Source organism: Lutra lutra, chromosome 3, assembly GCF_902655055.1.
Source record: "Lutra lutra chromosome 3, mLutLut1.2, whole genome shotgun sequence".
NCBI lineage: Eukaryota > Metazoa > Chordata > Mammalia > Carnivora > Mustelidae > Lutra > Lutra lutra.
Window position 1 is genome coordinate 114,725 of NC_062280.1, and position 21,680 is coordinate 136,404.

General features: G+C 39.9%; 1 protein-coding gene across 2 annotated transcripts in view; it reads left to right on the forward strand.

Annotated features, from left to right (window-relative positions):
• FAM171B (family with sequence similarity 171 member B) overlaps positions 1 to 21,680 on the forward strand; it is a 66,648-nt gene that overhangs the window by 23,782 nt on the left and 21,186 nt on the right. For both annotated transcript variants that reach the window (XM_047721798.1, XM_047721799.1), the window contains exon 2: positions 16,114 to 16,347. In XM_047721798.1, the coding sequence (XP_047577754.1) occupies positions 16,114 to 16,347 (234 nt within the window). The remainder of the gene's footprint in view (positions 1 to 16,113; positions 16,348 to 21,680) is intronic.

A 21,680-nucleotide genomic window follows, 5' to 3' on the forward strand; every position in this document is an offset into this window, starting at 1 on the left:
TCTAATTCTGACTTCCTTTACTTGATCCTAAACTATTTCAGTAGCTACCTTCAGTTTCTTACTGTCCAGGTCCATTTTACAGATGGCTCCCAGTGAGATGGTCCACTCCTCACAAGAAGAGTCTTGTCACGTTGCATAAACAGTAGAAGGAGATCCCGTCACCTCCCACTGTTTTCAGACTCCTCTCCTCTTGCTACGACTGACTGTCATTCCCTTAACATTGCATTTATTTACTTTCTTTTTTTTTTTTTTTTTCCAACTCTGGTGCCCTTTCTCATCTCTTCCTCCTTCCTTACATGTTCATATTCCAACCCCATACTTTAAAATTTATTCCTTCCTTCAAGTTCAGCCTCAATTAATTCTTACTTGAAAACATTGTCATTTAGAATTCATATTTTCCTTTTCTGCATACCCATAATATTTTGTTCATAATTTTGTATGCCTTTCCTACTGGATTGTCAACTACTTCAGACTTGAAACCGGGTCGTATTAAATATAACAACAACATACATGAAAATTTAGCACAGTTTCTGCACATGCTCCCTCTGGACCTGGCACCTTACCTGATGCCTAGTCAATATTCAGTGAGTGTTTACTCGTGTGAATTTAATTGATATCTGAAGTTTTGAAAAACCTGCAGTGCTATCTACGGACCTCTTTTTCCTACAAAATGCACGCTTCTATGCATTGTCCTGTTTTGTCTTTTAAGATCTTTCAATTTCATGTTACTTTCCCACCTCAAAAGTAATGAATGATCCATTTTGCTTGCAGTTTCCCGGTCTGGCAACATATTAGCTATCTGCTAACACGAGCTGCGTCTTGTCGTGTCGCGGAATTGATGCTGTGTCAATGCTCTCAGCTCCTGCAGCCCCTGAATTTCCGTTTACTGGTCAGTATTCCTTTCAGATGTCTGCTGACAGGGAGAAGGCTTCGTCGCACTGCGGGAGCAGAGACGCACAGAGAAAACGCTGGGACTCGCTCTGTCCGCATCCAGCCATTCTCGCAGCAGGGTGGGTCTCGTCTGCTCTAATGCGATGCCGACCGATGGTTTCAAACCCTTTCTAAAGACATGCTGAAGCATGTGTCTGGAAGGTTCTAAATAAATTCCATTTTCTCTTTATTGATTTAAACATACTTTGCATGTCGAAAGAACCAGAGAAGAAAGCCTCCGTAAAAGAGAAAATGGATGTGTTCTTAAATCCTTTCCACTTGATTTTACTGTGAGTTCACGAGTGCAGCCCCGAGCAAGCAAGCGTACATGTGTTGGGCTCCTACTGTTCTTTGTAAGCGCGTTGTCTCTGCACTCATTTTCTTCACAGGAGACGCTCTCAGCCCTTCAAGAGGCAGGAAGAAAAAATAAAACAAGGCAACTAATAATGTTGGGAATAGAAGGTAAACTTAAAGGAAATTAGAATGGTTTTGAAACTTTACTGAACATTGTTTTTCACGTTAACTCCCTGGGGAGGGGGAGCAGTCATGTTGATAGAGTGACTGCCGTAAAATAAAACATGAATGCTCTCCTGTTTACTGGAGAAATTGGTAGCACTCCCCGGAAAGCATTTTAGGAATACAGATCAAGAAGCTTTAAACAGTTCATACTTTTTGACCTATTATTTCTCCTCCCAAGGAAATAGTGGAGAACCCAGAGGAACATGTATGTACATGGATTTGTAATTAAAACATCGTTTGCAAATGTGAAACGTAGAAATGACTAAGCATACACCAATAGGAGAAAGTTAAATGAATAGTAACCAATAGAATGTTCAATAAGGAAAAGGTGGTAATTTCAAAAAAGGTTTAATTCCATGGATACATGATCACAATAGAATCTTAAGTGAAGAACACAGCTCATAACATTCTTTATTAGTCTTTCTTTATTCTTTCCTACCTCTAAGTGCAAGCTCAGTGTAGTAAGTCACATCACACACTGTAGCAAGTGAACGGGTACCCACTCCCCCGTGACCCAGCGGATGCAGTCAAGAGAACAGTCAATATTAATTTCGTGAGTTTCCTTCACACTTATGTAACCACAGACGTGTTTATACACAATATAATCTTAATGTTGCAAATCTGGGGTTTTTCAGTATGCTTTTCAAACTACTGAATGAAATCCAAGTGACTTCTGAGAAATTGAATTAGGAAATAACTTTTATTCTCCTCTGCTTTTTCTGTATTTTCTAAATACAACATTAAAAAAAAACCTAATGAAAAATAGCGAGTGAAGCCGAGCACTTTGAAGTGTGAGGCACGGAGCTAAATGCTGTGGAGACAACAGATACTGTTTAGTAGTAAGCCGTAGTTAGGAGGAGCTGTGGCCAGCAAGGTCAGGTGTCTCACGACCGCATCTAGAATTGTGCACCTCCGTGGATCCCCGTTCCCTGGTTGCCTGGGGTGCAGCGAGGGCCAGCGGGCAAACTGGGGACGGAATGGACGCGCCCACTGCCATCCACAGGAAGTCATTTAAATCCTTTTATAGTAAAAGAAACGGAATGATTGAAGAGGATGGCATTAGGTGATACCCTCTCCCTCTGGGATATGCTTATTTTTTACCCTAGGTCAGTGGTTCTGAACCTTGGCTGTGCGTTAGACTCATCTGGGACCTTTTAAAAATGTGATTCCCTGGACCGCATCTGCAGTGATTGTGACTTAATTGGACTGGAGTGGGGGCTGGGAAGATAGCGAAAGATTCCCAGATGATGTTAACGTTCACACAGGGCTGAGAACCACTAGGCCGAGGGAGTTGAGTGTACCGGGAAAGGTAGCAAGAGTAACGCATTATACAAACGGATGATCTTGAGGTTTTGTAAGAGGTTCATTTAATATTTTTCACTTATTTGTTCATTCAAGCAATTCGTCATGCGTTCAGAAGAGTTAAATAGACGCGTATGTGTTTACAACATGTGTGCTTTTGGAAAACAGTTGTTTCCTGGAATATTTATACTAAGACAGTAATGTGAACAGGCACACCGTGGAAAGATGCAAACTCAGAATTCACATAGGACCATTTCTTAACATTGTTAACCAGAGGAGTTTAACCCTATACTTCTGAGCTCAAGCACTTTACGTGCTCTCTTTTCGGTACCATCTCTCTTCCCATTTGACTCTTTCATGTGCATTTTTGAAGGCAACTCATGTCCTTGTATTTCTCACAGTGACTGGCACAGACCTTGCCCATAGTAGGTGCTTAATAAAATTGTGTAGCAAACAGATACAGAGGCTCCGAAACTTTCTTGGCTCACAGACCCTTTAGCGTCTCAGTAATTCGTGTGAGTGTGTGACCTAACAACTTAGTAGTCATTTGAAAAAAAATAATGCCTACTTGCTAATTACTAAATGGGCTGTAACTTGTTAGGACACAACTTCTCAGCCCTCAGAATGAGACTGAACGCTGCTGCCTCCATTTTCCCTTTGATAATCATTGTCAAGCAATATTTACTTTTTGTCAGAGCAGTCACTGAACACCCACCTTCACAATGAGGTTAATGCCATTGATTTGAGGCCAGTACCTTGAATTAGGGACTCAACCCAGCTTTTGTGGTGGCCAACAGATGTTGTCATTGTACCTGCTTGAAAATTTACCCCTGTGAATTTATATCCTCTTTGGTGGCTTTGAGCACAGTGTGGGAACTGGGGCCCCAAATCTCAGGCTTTTATGTTTTTCTGTTATAGGTATTACAGAAGATTTGTTTACTAAATATTCATCACTTCCGTCATTTGCTTTAGGTATTCAACTGCTAAGCCTAGGCATACATTCCAAGAGGAGAGATTAGTCGCTCTATTTCTTTGCGGCATTCAGACATGGTAAAAATAGGTACTTAAGAAAAAGTGCTTAACTAGATTCAAGGTGCTGTACTAATAATACTTTGCAGTACCGTGTTCTTTGATTCTGAGTTGTCTTTAAAATTTGAATTCGTCTTATAAACAATGGTAAAGGAAACTTTCCTGCTGCAGGATAAATAGTGGGCTGTCCTGTTACATGAGCTGCGGAGATGCTGGTCTTTGGGAGGTGCTAGATAGTTCTCCTGGCAGGAGGTGGAGGTAGCTGGCCGTCCCAGTTGGTACAGACAGGTGACCTACCGGAAAGGCCAGTCTAGAGAAATGAGCTAACGTGGACTTCAGCAGTGAGTTCTCTAACTCCAGGTCCCCTGGCTTAGAATTGTGCAGCTCCAAATAGTACTCACACTCTACAGTCCTTGCTGCTCGGAGATGTTACATCCTTTCTAGACACTTGGTGGGAAATATTTCTGGGGCATAATTTTTGGGGGATATTTTTGCTTTGGTATGCTAAATCCCTTTTAGGATGTTATATAAATAGCAATAACTTGATTCTCCTTTTGGCCTGGATGACACAGTCCTCTTTAGACCTCATAAATTATACTGATTGAGAATACTTAAGAACTGTGAAGGAGGCTGTAGAACTCTGTCCAAATGAAGTAACGCACTTGAATCATCCCCAACGGGGTGTTGTACCCTAGCTAGAGAGAGTGTGACTAATCTCTTCTCTTGGAATGTATGCCTAGGCTTAGCAGTTGAATACCTACAGGCAGTGACCTAATAATCAATGACCTCTAGCCCGGTTTTCATTGTTAGGTTCACGAGAGGGAAGAGTGAAGGTTCTCTACAGCTCTTCTCGTTTCTCCCATGTACCGTCATCCGTGTGTTTGAGACACCCAGGGGAAAACATGAACTAGTCAAAGATTCCTAATGGCTTTTCCTTTTAATAGCATTTTATTAAGGAACATAAGCCTTTGTGAAATAGAGTTCATAAAACCTTTATATTAAAAATGTTCTTGGGGCGCCTGGGTGGCTCAGTGGGTTAAGCTGCTGCCTTCGGCTCGGGTCATGATCTCGGGGTCCTGGGATCGAGTCCCGCGTCGGGCTCTCTGCTCAGCAGGGAGCCTGCTTCCCTCTCTCTCTCTCTCTGCCTGCCTCTCTGTCTACTGTGATCTCTCTCTGTCAAATAAATAAATAAATAAAAATTTTAAAAAAAAGTTCTTTAGTTGTTTTTCCAAATGGAGCTTTTTCCCTTATAGTAGTCTTTTTGTTTTCAGCTCTATTATTTGTTTCCATTTTTATTTCCAACTTCAATTTTTGTTTCTTGGTGCTATACTAGAGTACTATTCAACAAATTAGTTGAAGTTGAGTAATAATTGGTATAATTGCTTTTCTTTATCTTTTTTCTTTTTAAGATTTATTTGAGAGAGAAAAAGAGAGATTATGAGCGGGGGTAGGGGAGAGGCAGAGAGAGAAAGAGAATCTTGAAGTAGACTCCCCCAGAGTGTGGAGCCCAATGCGGGGCTTGATCTCAAGACCCAGAGGTCATAGACTGAGCTGAGATCAAGAGGCAGGTGCTTAACCAACTGAGCTGCTCAGGTACCCCTGTAATTGCTTTCCTAAAAAAAAAGCAACATGGTTGCTCCAATCTTGTTTCTTGAAGTTCTTTGTCAATGTTAAAAGAATGAATGCATCTGTTGAAAGAAGTAACTGAAGGAAGAAGTAAAGAATCAAAGAATTTGCACTTAGCTTGAGGTATGTAACTTACACGTCGTCTGTGGGCAGAAATGGTGGCTTGCACGTGTCCTTGTCCCGCCCTCTACTTCAGGGCTCATCTGCCTCATTTCACACATTTGCGTCTCTCCTTGCAATCATTAACTACTGGGCTGGGGGTCTGTCTTACTGGTGTCAGAGTGAGGCACTCAGCCACTAATTCAGTGATTCATTCAAAACCCAGGATTGTTATTTGAGGATACAGGAGTAAATAAGACAAAAAAGTCCATGACCTCATAAAGCTAACATTCTAGTAGGGGAAACAGAAAATGAACATAATGAGGAAATCGTATAGTAAGTTAAGAAGGGATTACGGCAACGTGGGGTGTGGGAAGAGTGTTGACATGACCGATTGGGTTGCTCAGTACTTGCATGTACTTGCATGTGGGGCCTGGACAACTGCTTCTTGGCTAGACCCTAGGAATGCGCCCCTTGGAATGTTCACTGTGTTACTGATGAATGTTACTGTATATGCCTGGAGCAATGGGGGCCATGCCCTTCAGCCTGTCAAGCCCTTTCCTCTACCTTCGTCTGAGTTAGGCACCCAGTACTTTTGTGGCAGCCGGGACCGGTGCTTTTTCAAGCAAGTGAAAACCTGATTCTTCACGTTTCCTCTCTGGGCTCTAGGATCTTCTGTTGCTCCACGTTAATGCCGCCATGCATAGCATCGTTTATAAATGGAAGTTAAGTGAATTTGTGAGTGAGTGAAGGAGAAATTGTCTGTGATTATGAGGCAGGATGAAAAACTGGGAAGGAGAGATGAAAGTCAGGATGGGAAATGACTCTGTAGTGAGCTTGGATGACGTGTTTTAGGAGCTAGAGTCAGTCTGTTCTGCTTCCATCGAGGAAGATAACTTTTGGGTGGGCAAGAAGGAACTGAGTCCAAGTGCTAATGGCCCAGACCTCTCATTTGTCCCCTTTTGAATCGTTTGCGATGTGCTTATTTTTGCTTTTTAAGTAGGCTCCCCAGCGAGGAGCCCAACGTGGGCTTGAAATCACACCCTGAGATCAAGACCTGAGCTGATAGCAAGAGTCACACACTTAACCCACCGAGTCACCAGGCGCTCCTGCTATGTGCTGATGCTTAAGTTAGAAGGGTTCCTTTTATGTGATCCATGTCACTAGTTTGGAGAACCCTACTCATTAAGCCTCTGGTCATAATGGAGAAAATGTATTTTATTTGCTTTGTACCATGTTTCACCTTTGGAGACAATGTCCTTGTTTTGTTTCTTTGGTTTCTTCTTGGATTTGACATTTTCTCTGTCATATTAACTTACTGCAAGTCAATTTGTTTCTGCTTCAAACAGGAGCAGTTTTTGTGGTTGTTGTTGTTAATTCTAGAGCCAGTAAGAATTTTGGATCCAGGCTGGTACTTAAGCAATGAAAAGGCAGCTTTTCTATTTTAGTGAGCTTTGGTTGCTTTTCGTCTGTAATTCAGCAGATTCTTTTGTTCCCTTGGAAGAAGGCTAAGTGTCCGTATTGGAAGTGCCGTAGAGATTGAACTGTCGCCGCCCTTTCCACTCTGCTTTATTGAATGTGAATAATGTGGTTCTTTCTCCTTACCAGCTTCTCTGTTGTCCTTGGTTTTTTCTATACTTCCAACCCTCCTTCTAATTAAAATAGTGAAATTGTGCTGGCACCCTAGGAGAAAGAGTTGTAGAACTGTGCTGGTTTTGTTTTGTAATAGTAAAAGTAAAACTTTTAAATTTAATCTTTCCTGTAATACAGTTGCATTACATTTATTTAGCAAGTTTTGCTACTTATACATTATTCTGTAGTTAAAATTTCCAAGTTAAATATTGTTATGAAAAAAAAGAAAATGTATTAATTTCTGAAAGGAAAAGGAATCTTAATATTTATTTGTTGTTATCATTGCAGTAATATATTTCTCACTGATAACTGTGAGATTAAACTCAAGATTGTACCCGATCCCAGGGCTGGAAAGCTGGCTGTAACTTCAGGTGGCCTCTGTGGGAATCCTACAGTCAGTCATTCTGTGGGAATGCTACAGTCAGTCATTCTGTGGGAATCCTACAGTCAGTCATTCTGTGGGAATGCTACAGTCAGTCATTCTGTGGGAATCCTACAGTCAGTCATTCTGTGGGAATGCTACAGTCAGTCATTCTGTGGGAATGCTGCAGTCAGTCATTCTGTGGGAATGCTACAGTCAGTCATTCTGTGGGAATGCTGCAGTCAGTCATTCTGTGGGAATGCTACAGTCAGTCATTCTGTGGGAATCCTACAGTCAGTCATTCTGTGGGAATGCTACAGTCAGTCATTCTGTGGGAATGCTACAGTCAGTCATTCTGTGGGAATGCTACAGTCAGTCATTCTGTGGGAATGCTACAGTCAGTCATTCTGTGGGAATCCTACAGTCAGTCATTCTGTGGGAATGCTGCAGTCAGTCATTCTGTGGGAATGCTACAGTCAGTCATTCTGTGGGAATGCTGCAGTCAGTCATTCTGTGGGAATGCTACAGTCAGTCATTCTGTGGGAATCCTACAGTCAGTCATTCTGTGGGAATGCTACAGTCAGTCATTCTGTGGGAATGCTACAGTCATTCATTCTTTAGCCACTTCCGATTTTCTCTGTCCTCCTCCTCTCTCTCTCTCCTTTCACTTCTCTTCTTTCTCCTACTCTTCTTCCCACTTTTCTTCCTGACCCTTGTCGCGTTCGTCTAGAATACATATTCTGAACCCCTTACTAGACTCCGGCAGAACACAAGGCCGAGCATGGAACAACACTGGCTGTGAAGAAACTTACTATCACAGAGAAAACAAACAGAAAGCACAACATGGACCAGAACGCATCATGTGCCGTTAGACCAGTAGGTACGGAAGAGAAGGTCCCGTCTGACAGAAGTAAGGCCAAATTCATTTGAGCTAAACTTTAAAGAACGGAGTAGGATTTTGATGGGTAGAGATGAAAAAAAGAGGGTAGATTTTCAGATGAAAGAAGTGAATTATGTCGCAGGGAAGTGGGTCAATCTCGAATAGTGACCTTAGACCCATATACGTGACACTACAGAGCAGGAATCAGCAAACTTTTTGTGGAAAAGTGCCAGATAGTAACTGTTTACTTTGCAGGCCATATGGCTTCTGATGCAGCTGTCAGCTCTATTGTTTTATGGCAAAAGCAGCCACAGGCCGTACGTACGCGCGTGCTGTGGCAGGATGACAATAAAACCTCATTTACAGCAATCCGTGGTGGGTCAGATTCGGCCGTGGGCTGCAGGTTGTCAGCCCCCGAACAGATGAGTCTAGAAAGCAGGGTGGTAGCCAGATCTTAGATTTTGAATGCCAGACTAAAGAATTGGGAGTTAATTTATATTCCCTTTAGTGAAACCATGATTGTTATGTCTCTACTAAAGTTTTTAAATACGCAGACATTTAAATTTGGGACCAGATTTTTCTTTTTACAAGCTTTTTGTATGTTTACATTACAAGATATTTGTATAGCTAGCTCTAAATTGTGACTTCTGTGACTAGATGTCTTGTATGAAAATGGCAAAGAATGAATAAAACCTGATTTGGGTCATAGCCAGAAGTTTGTCATCTTTTGGGTTCTCACCACAAAGTCTCCATTGTAATGGACCAAAAAGTCAGATTATGGAAAACAGGAGAGAATGAATGGGTAGGTGCTCTGGTGATCTAAACTAAAAATGTTGACATTCTCCCTGTTCAAAAAATGATAATGGGAATTGATTCCAAAGCAAATATTAAATTCACATTTTTTTGATATTTTAAAAACTATTTATCAAGGTATGATTGACATGTAAAAAGCTATATATACTTAATACATACGCACTCCATAAGTTTGGAGTGTACCCATGAAACCATCACCACCATCGAGGCCAGAGGCACATTCGTCACCTTGCAAAGTTTCCTCCCACCCCTATTATTCTTACTATTATTATTTTTATCATCATCATCATCCATTCTCTTTTGTGGTAAGAACACTTAAAGATTTACCCTTCAGCAAATTTTAACTATGTGGTGCAGTATTATTAGCAGTAGGCACTATGCGGCATAGTGGGTCGTCAGAACTTATTTCTCTTATGTGACTGAAACTTAGCACACTTTGGCCCTCACCTACCTCTCCCCTCAGTCCTGGCCATCACCATTCTACTCTCTGCTTCTATGAATTTGGTTATTCTGGATGCCACATATAACATATAATCATAACATTATGTATGTTTCTGTGTCAGGTTTATTTCACTTAGCATAATGTCCTCCAGGTCCATCTATACTGTAGAAAATGGCAGGATTTCCTTCTTTTAAGGTCCAGCAATAGTCCACTGTATGTATATACATTTTCTTTATCTGTTCATCCACTGTTGTACATTTATGTAGTTCCAATATCTCTCTAACAGGTGGATACTTATTATAGGAATTGTTGTATACATAGATTTTAAATTAATCCTCAAAGCAAGATTGTGTCGTCTTTATGTTTGTATTCCCAATACCTGCTAGAGAAGATCTGGCCCAAAGTGGACAGTGAATAAACATTTTTTTTAAAGATTTTATTTATTTATTTGTCAGAGAGAGAGAGATCACAAGTAGGCAGAGAGGCAGGCAGAGACAGAGGGAGAAGCAGGTTCCCTGCCGAGCAAGGAACCCAATATGGGACTTGATCCCAGGACGCTGGGATCATGACCTGAGCCGAAGGCAGCCGCTTAACCAACTGAGCCACCCAGGCGTCCCGTGAATAAACATTTGATGGGTGTAGTAATGTAGGTGAATTTTTCTTAAAAAAAAAAAAAAAAAAAAAAAAGATTTTATTTATTTATTTGAGACAGAGAACATGCAAGCGGAGTGGGGGAGGGACAGTAGGAGAGGGAGAATCAGAGCCATGGGGCTCATTCCCAGGACCCTAAGATCGTGACCTGAGCTGAAGGCAGACGTGTAACTGACTGAGCCACTCAGGCGCCCATGTAGAAATTAGAATATTTCTAATCCTTCCCAGCCATTTCATTCCACTCTTATTTTTATGCTCTTCATTTTTAGTCTGGTTCTCATTAGAATGCATAAACCTCAATAAAGTTTTAAAATGTTATTGTTTGAGTGTTGTATAGAACAATTTGATCTCTGATCTGTCTATAAAAGCTTTATAAACCTAGCATGTTTTAAGCATTATATTCCTAGAGAAAAAAGATTGTTGTATGTTAAATGAAATGATTGTAGATGCTTGAAATATAATGGAAAAAGAAGTAGGCTGGTTTTTGTACTGGAGAAATCTGAAAATAAGGTGGCTTCTCTGTGGGCACAGTTATAACCTACAGCATGGTAACAACATAAGATGATGTCAAGTGCTCTTGAAAAGAAGTGGGGCTATAATTTATCAGCCCATCCCACTTTAAGTTCTAGATGACAGCCACACAAATGGCTAGCTTTACTTTTTTCTAACACCCTTCCTAGGCTTTGAGTTACCTGTCTCTATCCTATAGCAAAACCGTAATACAGTGTTTGTTCTAACATGCTTTTTCAGGAGCTTTTCTGTGTAGATTAGTCTTTTGAATTTTAGTGATTCTCACTACTGAACAATGCTTTTAATCATGTGATAGTTAAAATTTCCCCCAGCAACCTCAGGACCATGCTCATTGATGTGTATTTTGTTTTTGTTTCTCTCAACATTCAGATTATGTGTTTTCTGAGAGCTCAGTTGAAATCATTTGATATTGAACCATTTTTAAGCTAATGGTGACATATTGAAAAGAAGATTATGTGGGCAAGACATAATGATTATAATTAAGTGACAGAGAAAAATACCAAGTGCATGGAAAGCTGAAAAATGCAGTGGAGAAGGGTAGACAGATTATGGAGGCAAAAGCACCTGTGGTTGAAAATTATATATTTAATCACAGAATCTGCCCCATCTAAGTGCCAAAGTATTTTTGTTGGAGGAGAGAACTCGCAGGGGTATTGTTATGGAGATTATATGTATGCGGAACTTCTGGTTGCTAGGCCTGTTTGCCGATCAGCTGTTGACATCATGGAAGTCGGAAATGTCCTATTTAAGTCACCAGCAGGCAAGTCTTTATCACTTCTCCTTTTATTTGGAAGAAGAAGTATCGTTCATGCGCCTTTAATTGCAGTGAGCAGGCCTCCAGCTGAGACTTTGGGTTTTTGTTTTCCTTGGTGCTGGTTTTGCTGTTTATGCTGGGACCAGACAAACCAGGCAGAGGGCTGGGGGAAGAGACTCAGAGGGTCAGCAAACCAACCACTTCCTTCTCTGCACTGGCCAGAAGGAAATAAGGAAGCTTTGGAATATGCCGAAAACCGCATCTAAGGGCTTTCAGTGAGAGATGTGGGGAGTAGAATGGATAGAACTTGGAGTCAAATGAACCAGTCTGTGGATCCTGCCTCTACCCTTCTTAATTTGTGCAATTTTAGTCATAGTTTCCTTGACTTAAAACGGGATAAGTCTTGCAGGTTGGAATTAGGAAGACACTGGACAACATGTATAAAGTTTCTGGCACTGGGCTAGGTGTGTGTGTCACCAACAGCATTCGTTTTTTTCCAGTTTGAGCTAGAGAGGACGCTGCTGGTCAGGGTTACATCCTGTCCTGACGCTACGAGGTCTACAGTGCACATAGCCAAGGTCTGACCTTTGCAAGTCACTTTTTCCCTGAATTTGATATTCACTTTCTCATCAAATTTAGTCATTAACATAATGATTACATGTGGAAAATAAAATAATCCATTCTGAATTAGAAAATGTTTTAGAAAACATTTATTAATCAAACCCAGCTTCAGAATGTCAGAAGGCTTTAGTGTGTCTTACTTTGGCAACCGTATTTTTACAGGATGAAACAGATGGAATACGCGGTTTTTTAATGAATTTAGCTCAAGATCTTAGTGCACATTGGAATTTGTCTATTAATCAAGGGCTCTGAGAATTTCTGAAATTAATCTTTGGAGCAAATGAATTAATCAAAATTCCCATTCCTAAATATGCTGTTGAAGGAACCATTATAGGTATATTTCATTGGAATAAGACCCTTTATCAAATTTTGAGAGAATTGTGTGCCCTTTTAGTTATGTGCCATCTCCTTCTCATATGTCTTATCCTATTTTTGGTACATAACATTATCCTTCCTTCCGTTCATCTTCTCTTAGAAAAGATGGAGTGGCGCATTAAATAACACATCCTGCGTTTGCACTTGTGCTGCGGATCATTTATGGTGCTTGCTTTGGAAGCAAGCAACCAGTCTGACTCTGGCTTCAGGGGATAAGGGCCTTTGGGGAAGGATCGTGGTTCAGCTCACAGACCAGGAAGGGCTGTAGGACCAGCCATGGGAGACTTGGGGAAGCTCGGTGAGCGGGCACTCGTGGACGTCCTAAGCTGCGCCAGTGCCAGCAACCATTAGCCTCTGTGTAACTCCAGCCACATTGTGAGGTCCTGACAGCATCTTTCTGGCCCCTGTTAGTTGGATGCTTTGTGTCCGCGGCTCAGTCAGTTTCATCTAGGGGATTAGGAGATAGGAGGCTCGGGGAATTATTTGAACAGGCAGCCGCTTGTCCTCCACAGTAAATAGCTGATTGTACTGGTGGACCTATTCAAGGACGTTCGGTGCAGGTGGCCATCATGTCACATATATTACAACCTTTTATTTTTTTACCCCAGTTGTATTTCCCACTTGAGTTTGAGGCCATAGTTTAGTATGTGTGTGTGTGCTGGGGAGCACCCTTTTTTCTTTTTAATTGATGTTTTATAAGTATTTCTCAGTAATTGCAGCATCATGTTCCTTGAATTAACTTTAGTAGTGTGATCCCAAGACTCCCTGTTATATGGTGTAAAGGTGGCTTTGGAATCACTCATGGGAACGTTGAAGGCTCACTCTAATACATGTGAGCCTTCGGGGCAGTCCACATTACCCGTCTGAATCCTCTTTTTTTCACTGGTAAAGTGGATTTGGTATCACATATGTTACAAAGGTATATGGAGATTTTTGTGATAATATATATGTGAGGCTTGTATTAGGAACATATTTATCCCCAGTCCTTCATATTTTGATTTTAAATGCTACAAACATGATTTTTCTTTTTTTACTTTAGAGTAGTGGGGTGAACTTATAAAATGATGGGAAATAGTTAAATAATTTGAGGAACAGTAGGTGCCAAAGCCCAGGGCTTAGTTCGCTTTTTAGTACCTGCTACTCCTAAATTTATTTATTAAAAGTAATGATAGTAATGACTATTCACCAAGAATTTAACCTCCCACAAGGCTGCCTGTTATTAAAAATGCTGAGAAAGCAGAGTGCTGGAGAAACACCAGTGATCTCTGTTCTCCATATATATATTTGAATATATATGAGATTGTTGTCCTGGGAGTTAACGGTCTTTTAGACAGACTGATGGAACCTCATTTTAAGGTATGATTGTCCAGGATACAATTTGTTTCTCCCCATCTCTGCTCTCTAAACTCTGGCTAGAGTTGCTTTAAGAGCTGAGTCAGGTCAGTGGCTTAAGAGCACAAGCTTGGAGGAGAGAAGGTCCAAGTTTGGGTCCTGTTTCCTCCATCGGCTGGGGGTTGGCCATGAGTAATTAGAAAACTTCTTTAACCCACAGTTACCAATATATATGATGACGAGAACAGTGATATTTCTGTAATGAGGGTTTTGAAGAATAAATGGAATGATGCACTTAAAAATTGACACAGTGCCTGGCTCATTAATCCTCAGCATAGTTTAGTTCTTGTGCTTATGATTACTGTGTATAGTATTAACGTGTTGTTATCATACGTGAGAGGGAATATGCTCTGAGAAACGTTTGTGTCTGACTGTATATAGAACAGTGTTTGGATAACGACTGCAGTTTTAGATTCTTGGAAGGACAGAGCTCTTTCCGAGCTTGCTAGTTTGTATCTTTCCTAGGACTGGGTGATTACCGCAGCAGTTCTGTTCGTATTTAAAATGTCTTTGTTGGGGCGCCTGGGAGGCTCAGTGGGGTGAGCCGCCGCCTTCGGCTCAGGTCATGTTCCCAGGGTCCTGGGATCGAGTCCCGCATCGGGCTCTCTGCTTGGCAAGGAGCCTGCTTCCTCCTCTCTGCCTGCCTCTCTGCCTGCTTGTGATCTCTGTCTGTCAAAGAAATAAAATCTTTTTAAAAATAAATAAATAAATAAATAAAATGTCTTTGTTATGGTCCAAAAGCAAATTGAAGTCGAGTTTTATTAATACAGTCAGAATACATAAGGTGTAGCAATAATTTGGTAATTGATATTGCAGCTCAACCAAATGTTGACTGCGGTTTTTACCTGACATGCTGTTCTTGCTAAAAATGTTGAGTAAAATGGGTCTTAGGGTTAGGGTTAAATACATCTTTAAAAAAATACTTCATAAGGACTTATTTTGTGGCAATGTGTTTACAAAGATGTATTTACTTACTTTAGAGAGAGAGAGAGCGCATGTGTGCGGGTGTGGGGGGCAGAGAGAGAGAGAGAAAGAGAATCTCTGGCCTAAGTAGAGTCCTCGGCGAGCAGGGAGCCTGATGTGGGGCTCCATCTGGGGACGCTGGGATCATGACCTGAGCGGGAACCGAGTCAAACAGCTAACTGGCTGAGCCACCCAGGTGCTCCCTCTTGAGGGACTTCTACTGACGACTCTGTGAAATAGTCTCCAATTACCGAGTAATGATTTTTATTATTAATAATGATATTAAGTGACAGCCGCCACTGTCCTGGGCACATTATCTGTATGATTTCATTTTATTACCTCAAAGTAGTTACTGTTCCCCTGATTTTACAGATGAGCAAATGGACTTGGGAAGTAACTTCCCCCATGTCACATATCTAGGGAGTGGCAGAGGTTGACCTTGACTGACTCCAAAGCCCACGAATGGTGCTTCCAAGAGAAGGCGTCTTTGGCAAAGGTGTTGTGACACGGGCTTTACAAAGGCATTTCCATGGTGATACAAGTTCTTTTTTACCAAGACATTAACGTTAGGAAATTCATGAACATATCGTCAAGATCTTAAAGCTGGAGATTTAGTTAGGAAACAAGTTAATTTTGATTTTCCTCAATGTATTGTCTTACTGTGCTTTGTTATACATTTAACAGAAATACTTTTTGATATTTTAAGGATGTTGTTTTGATATTTTGTAATTTGAAACACATCTTTTGCTTTCCAGACAGCAGAGCAAAATGAAGGAGCCAGCCTTGTACTCAGTTTGGTGAGATTGCATTTCATCGCAGCAACTCGGACTACATTTTCAGTTAGTTAATTGATAGCATTAGGATTAGGGAGGCCAAGTAAAAATGTGTTTTTCTGAAGAGAGAACCACTCTCTTCCCCTTATCCACTGCTTCCTTTTCCTTTTTTTATTGGCAGAAGAAATTAGAATACTGTCTTATTAACAATAAGTTCAAATTTATTCAGTTTTAGAAAGAATAATGAGCTTGTTGGAATGTTTTTATGCCTCTTTCTTTATACCTCACACATATGTGTTTCCAGATTCTACCAGCAGTTTTGTACTGTTGTTCACATATCTTGAATGACATTTTAAAGTATCGCGGCATATACGTTCCAGGGTCTAACCTGCCACCATTTCTGGCTTTTTTCTCCTTCAGTGTCTGTATTTATGCTGAAAGTCCAGGTGAATGACATCATCAGTCGACAGTACCTGAGTCAAGCTGTTGTAGAAGTGTTTGTAAACTACACGAAGACAAATTCCACAGTCACGAAGAACAATGGAGCCGTGTTGATACAAGTGCCCTACACGTTGGGGCTCAGCTTAACCGTTATTGCTTACAAAGATGGCTACGTGTTGACGCCTCTGCCTTGGAAGACTGGAAAAATGCCAAGTAAGCACATGCGCAGTGTTGTGCCTTTACTAAATGTAAATGGTTTTTTGTTTGGTTGTTTTTTTCGTTTTTTTCTTCTTTGGGACTCTTGTTCTGGTAAACTGAAAATGAGAAGAGCCTACGTGAAGTCAATACAGAGAGCTTGGAGTGAGTGCCAGTTTGGAGAAAACTTGCTCTTATTTAGTTTTCCTACAGAGGCTTGAAGCAAGAGCTCTGCTCAGGTACAAACCTGATCTGCAGGGGCTCGAGGGGGACTTGGCCTGCCCTGGTGGGTGAGCCAGAAGCAGTGTGGGCCGGTTGAGGAAAGGATGCTCTCAAAAGAGGAGTCAGAAAGTCAGATTTATGTGCCGAACAATAAGGCAGTTACTACAGATTCTCCAGTACCTTAACTGTAATTGTTCTGGAAACTGAACTTACTTTAACAGTGTATGATGTTTAGGCCAAAAGCAGGGCTAAAATGCATTCGGGGAGCCTCGCTACCAAGCTGTGGCTGTGCTCCCGGTGGTGTTAAGAACAGCCTGAGGCCAGAGAGGGCGTGAAAAGAAGGGCTGGACCAGAGGCCGGCAGAGGACTGAATCGGTGATTACTGCACCGTCACTTCACAGTGTGCACGCAGATCAAAACATCACGCACACCTTAAACTTACACAGTCATGAGAATTATATCTGAGGGGAAAAAATAAGAATTGATAGGACTTAGTGTGACTAATTGGATTTGGGAAAGTACAAGCCATACCAGGTAGCAGAACGCAAGTCCGGCTGATTGCAGGTGTGACACATTAGGTCGTCAGTCTCCTTTCTTTTAATTATGATGGTTCTTATTAGAATTTACATACTTATTTGCTTTCATGTTGGAAACATTTGAATTCTTGAACCATTGTCCAAGTTTAGAATGAGAAAGAGATGAAAAATTAATTAGATAAACCAAGATTCACGTAAATGAAATATAAAAAATCATGACTCAAATCTGAAGAAGGATATGTCTGAGGTGACTTCATGGCATTATATGCTTTAGTTCTTTTAAAGATAAATCAAGCACAATTATTCACCAAATGAAAGTTAGAAGAATAATGAAAGAAACCAAAAGTAAGATGGGAAAAAGGAAATAAAGATGAACGTTAATTAAAAAATATAAAGAAGAGCTAATTGACAAAATGCTAGTTCCTTGAAATAAAATTACAAATGCATTGGCAAACCTAAACAGGCAAGTAAAAGAAGAAAAAATATATAAAATCTTAAAGATCATAAAAATGTTCTAGATCAAATTTGATGGCCCTAATCTTAAAAAGTCTAATAAACAATTTTGTAATACTATAAATGACTATTGATTTTAGATGAGGTAGACTAATAGCCATGATAAAATGTTCTGAGTAAAAATAGCTTAATTCAAAGGCTATTTTAAAAAAGTACTCCAAATCAAAATTTTGTAAAACCAGTGCAGCTTTAATTCGGAGACCTGACAAAGATAATGCAGACTAAATGCTCTCATATGTGCACGCTCTCTCTCTTTCTCACTCACAAATACTTCTCTATAGACCAATCTTACAACTCTAAATAAAAAAATCCTTAACAGAATAGTAAAAAAGAATTTCACCATTATTTAAATACAGCTTTCTGTTAAGACCAAAGAAGACCATTTTTCTTCTTTGCAGGATTATAAGGATATCAAATGTATCACTCTGTTAATTTTACATATCATAACACATTAGAACTACCAGATGATAACATCAAAAACTGTCTGAAATGCATTTTATAAGTTCACCATCTGTACCTAACTAAGAACAAGGTCCATTAAAAAACTAGGACCACAAAGATCTCAACATGGTAAATATCTCAAAATCATACTAACTATAAAAAATAAGAGGTGATTCTACTAAAATAAGAAATTGAGCACCGATGTCCATATTATTTTACATTATAGAAGTTCTTATCAGAGCAAAAATATATCAACAGACCAGAGAAGGAGACAAGCTATTAAAAGAAAGAATCAAAATATTTACTATTTCCAGTTATCATCATATCCCTGGAAAAATGACAAAGCGTGAATCTTAAAATGTTTAAAATTAATGGAATTAATGGAATTTGACAGAATTACTGAGTGTGGAATAAGCATTGGTACAAATCAGTTTATATTCATATCTACCAGAAGTAGTCCGCATTTATGGAAAATAATGAAATCCCTCTCAGAACAACAAGGACAAACAAAATATGCAGGGAAACCTAAGAAAAAGTGTTAAATAACCATGTATTAGGGAAAATAAAACTACCAAGTGTTACTGATAGACCTTAAAAAAAAAAAAAGAAACTTGAAAACTAAAACCCTGGGTAAATGGCAAAACATTATATTTCTTTAGAAAGTCTGAATATTGTAAAGATTTTAGTTCTTTCTGATTTATAGATTTAATACAATTTAAAAAAATGGGGGCACCTGGGTGGCTCAGTGGGTTACGCCTCTGCCTTTGGCTCAGGTCATGATCTCAGGGTCCTGGGATCGAGCCCCACATCGGGCTCTCTGCTCAGCGGGGAGCCTGCTTCCCCCTTTCTCTCTGCCTGCCTCTCTGCCTACTTGTGATCTCTCTCTGTCAAATAAATAAATAAAATCTTTAGAAAAATTGGAAGAATAATCCTCAGAGAATAAATGTATAAAAATATCTGGAAATCATTTTAAAAGGATATTTATTGGAGGCAATTTGCCATTTCAAATAACTAAAACATTATGTACCTACACAATTAAAACTCTCTGATACTGTGGTACAAATCAGACACTAGCATGCATAAGAAAATGTAATCTATGATAAGGTACCATTATAAATCAGTGAGACAAGGCCGAATATCAGTAAGTAGTGTTAGGACGTTTTGGTTAACTATCTGGAATAAGCGAATTTGGATTCATATTCCAAATAAATTGCTCATAGAGTTCAAATGTGGAAAATCAAATCCTATTAAATAGAAGGAAATTTTTAAAAAAAACTATCTGATTTTCTTTTTAATTAGGATGGTCTGCTTAAAATTAAAATTAATGAAAGAGGTCATAAAAAGTAGATATCACTATTTTTAAAAAAGGTACCATATGGCATGCTGACTATAGTTAATAATACTGTATTGCATATTTGAAAGTTGCTGAGAGTAGATCTTCAAATTCTCATCACAGGGAAAGATGTAACTCTGTGTGGTGGTGGATGTTAACTCATTGTGGTCATCATTTTGCAATATATACAAATATTGAATCATTATGTTGTACAACTGAAGCTAATAAATTATATACCATCTATCTCAAGAAATAGAAAAATATGAGACAATAAGAAGTAGTATATTTTTTAAAGATTTGAGAGGGTGAGCGAGAGAGAGAGCACAAGGATGGGGAGAGGCAGAGGGAGGGGCAGAGACTCTCAAGGAGACTCTGTATTGAGCATAGAGCCCAACGCAGGATTCAGTCTCACAACCCTGCCGTCATGACCTGAGCCAAAACCAAGAATCAGACGCTTAACCGATGGAGCCACCCAGGTGCCCCTAGGAGGAATATTCAATAATTCATGTAAATTAGTTAGAAGACACCGAGGCCCTGGCTAAACCAGATAAGTGGATAAAATTACAACCTGGCAGTTTTCAAAATGAGAAGAACTGATGATTTGTCAGAAAACATGGCAAAATGTTTTATCTTACTCATAGTCTCAGATTTGTACACCAAAGACACTCGCACGTCTTAGATTCTTCACCCTACAAGAGTTTGGGAAAAGGGTCTTCTCAGTGTCGACAGAGTGAGGTGTGATGAGTGTCCTCAGACGCGGCTGGGGGAGTGGACGTCAGCAAAACAACTGAAATGTGTGTGTCCAAAGTCCTCAGAACCTTCATAACCTTTGCCCAGTGTTCCAGTGCTCGGAATCTGCCCTGAAACAGAGAGACAAGTAACTGAAGCTACAGGCATTCATACACAAGGGTGTTGATTCAGATATTTTTGGCAATAATAGGGAAAATGAAAACAATCTAAGTATATATTAGTATAGTGATTCAGTAAGTCTTGATACTTCAAGAAAGAAAGTATGTGACCTTGAAAATGTTAGAAAAAGTTTCTACTGAGGGACAGAAATGCTTGTGATGTTACCTTAAGTGAAAAAGCAGAGTAAAAGTATTCTGTATACAATATTGTACTGTTTTTAAGAAAATCACAGGAAAAAATCCAGGAAGATTATACTGAACTATTAATAGTCACTGTCTCTGCTGGGATTGTGATGACCGTCACTTTCTTCATTTCTCCACTTTGCCAGAGCGGCTATTAATCCCTTTTATAATGAGAAACATTCTGTCAGGGAAAGGAAGTCTACGTGTAAGGTTTACTGAAGTCCAGAAGATTCTCCTCAGGTTTTATAACCTTAAGTTGTCAGGACTGCCCCCGTTTTACGCTACCTGTGACTGAAAGACTAGTGCCCTAATTGTATCATCTCAAGGTCCAAGCCACTCCCCTAACATTTTCTCCGATTTAATAAAGCCATTAATTAGTCTATAATGTATTCTGAATTGAAATTACACTTTCATCGGGTAGTCTTTTCCTATTGTAGGAAAAAGGTATATTTCATTTTATATTCATTCATATCTTTTTGTGTTTTATCCTTTTTTTCTATTCCCTTTACAGCTCATTGAAATACCTTAAAACATGAAAAGTATTCCCATGCAAATCTGTTTTATCCTAACTGATTTGGGGATATTATGTTATTTCTATTAACTTGAAATATTGATACTGGGTAGGGGAGAGCTATCAAATGAAAACTCACTCAAAGTGAGTCTGTTCTTGCTTATAAAACTGTCTTTTGTTCCTGCTTCTCCGGATCTTGAAATAACATGGCTACCTTTCAGGTCCTTTGCATGTGTCCCATCAGTTACTGAGGGCGTCTGCGCTCGCAGGCAGGCCTGGCCCCTCCTGCATCACTGCCCATAGGTGCCTGCGGATCATTTGTTCCATTACGTGTTCAGCTGTTCTCCTGCTCTGCCAGCTCAGAGTCTGGCAAACCGTGCTGTGCGGTGAGGAGCGTCATGCCCTGCTGCAGGGAGTCTAGGAGGCAAACGAGCAGAGGATGTGGTCTCGCTCAGAGACCCTTGCATGGTGGAGCCAGAACTTTTTTAAATCATTAGAAAGAAATAACAAGTAACCGTTATATAGAGAAAATAGCAGAGGATTTTCATCTAACCTGACTGTATATATCTGGGGTTAGAGAACATCATTAGTCACTTTGGTACGAACTACTGGAAATAGGATTAGTAAAATAAAATAGTGATGCCTGACCTTTTTTCCCTCACTTTATTGTGTCCTCTATTTTCTCCCTCCATCATTCTTTACGT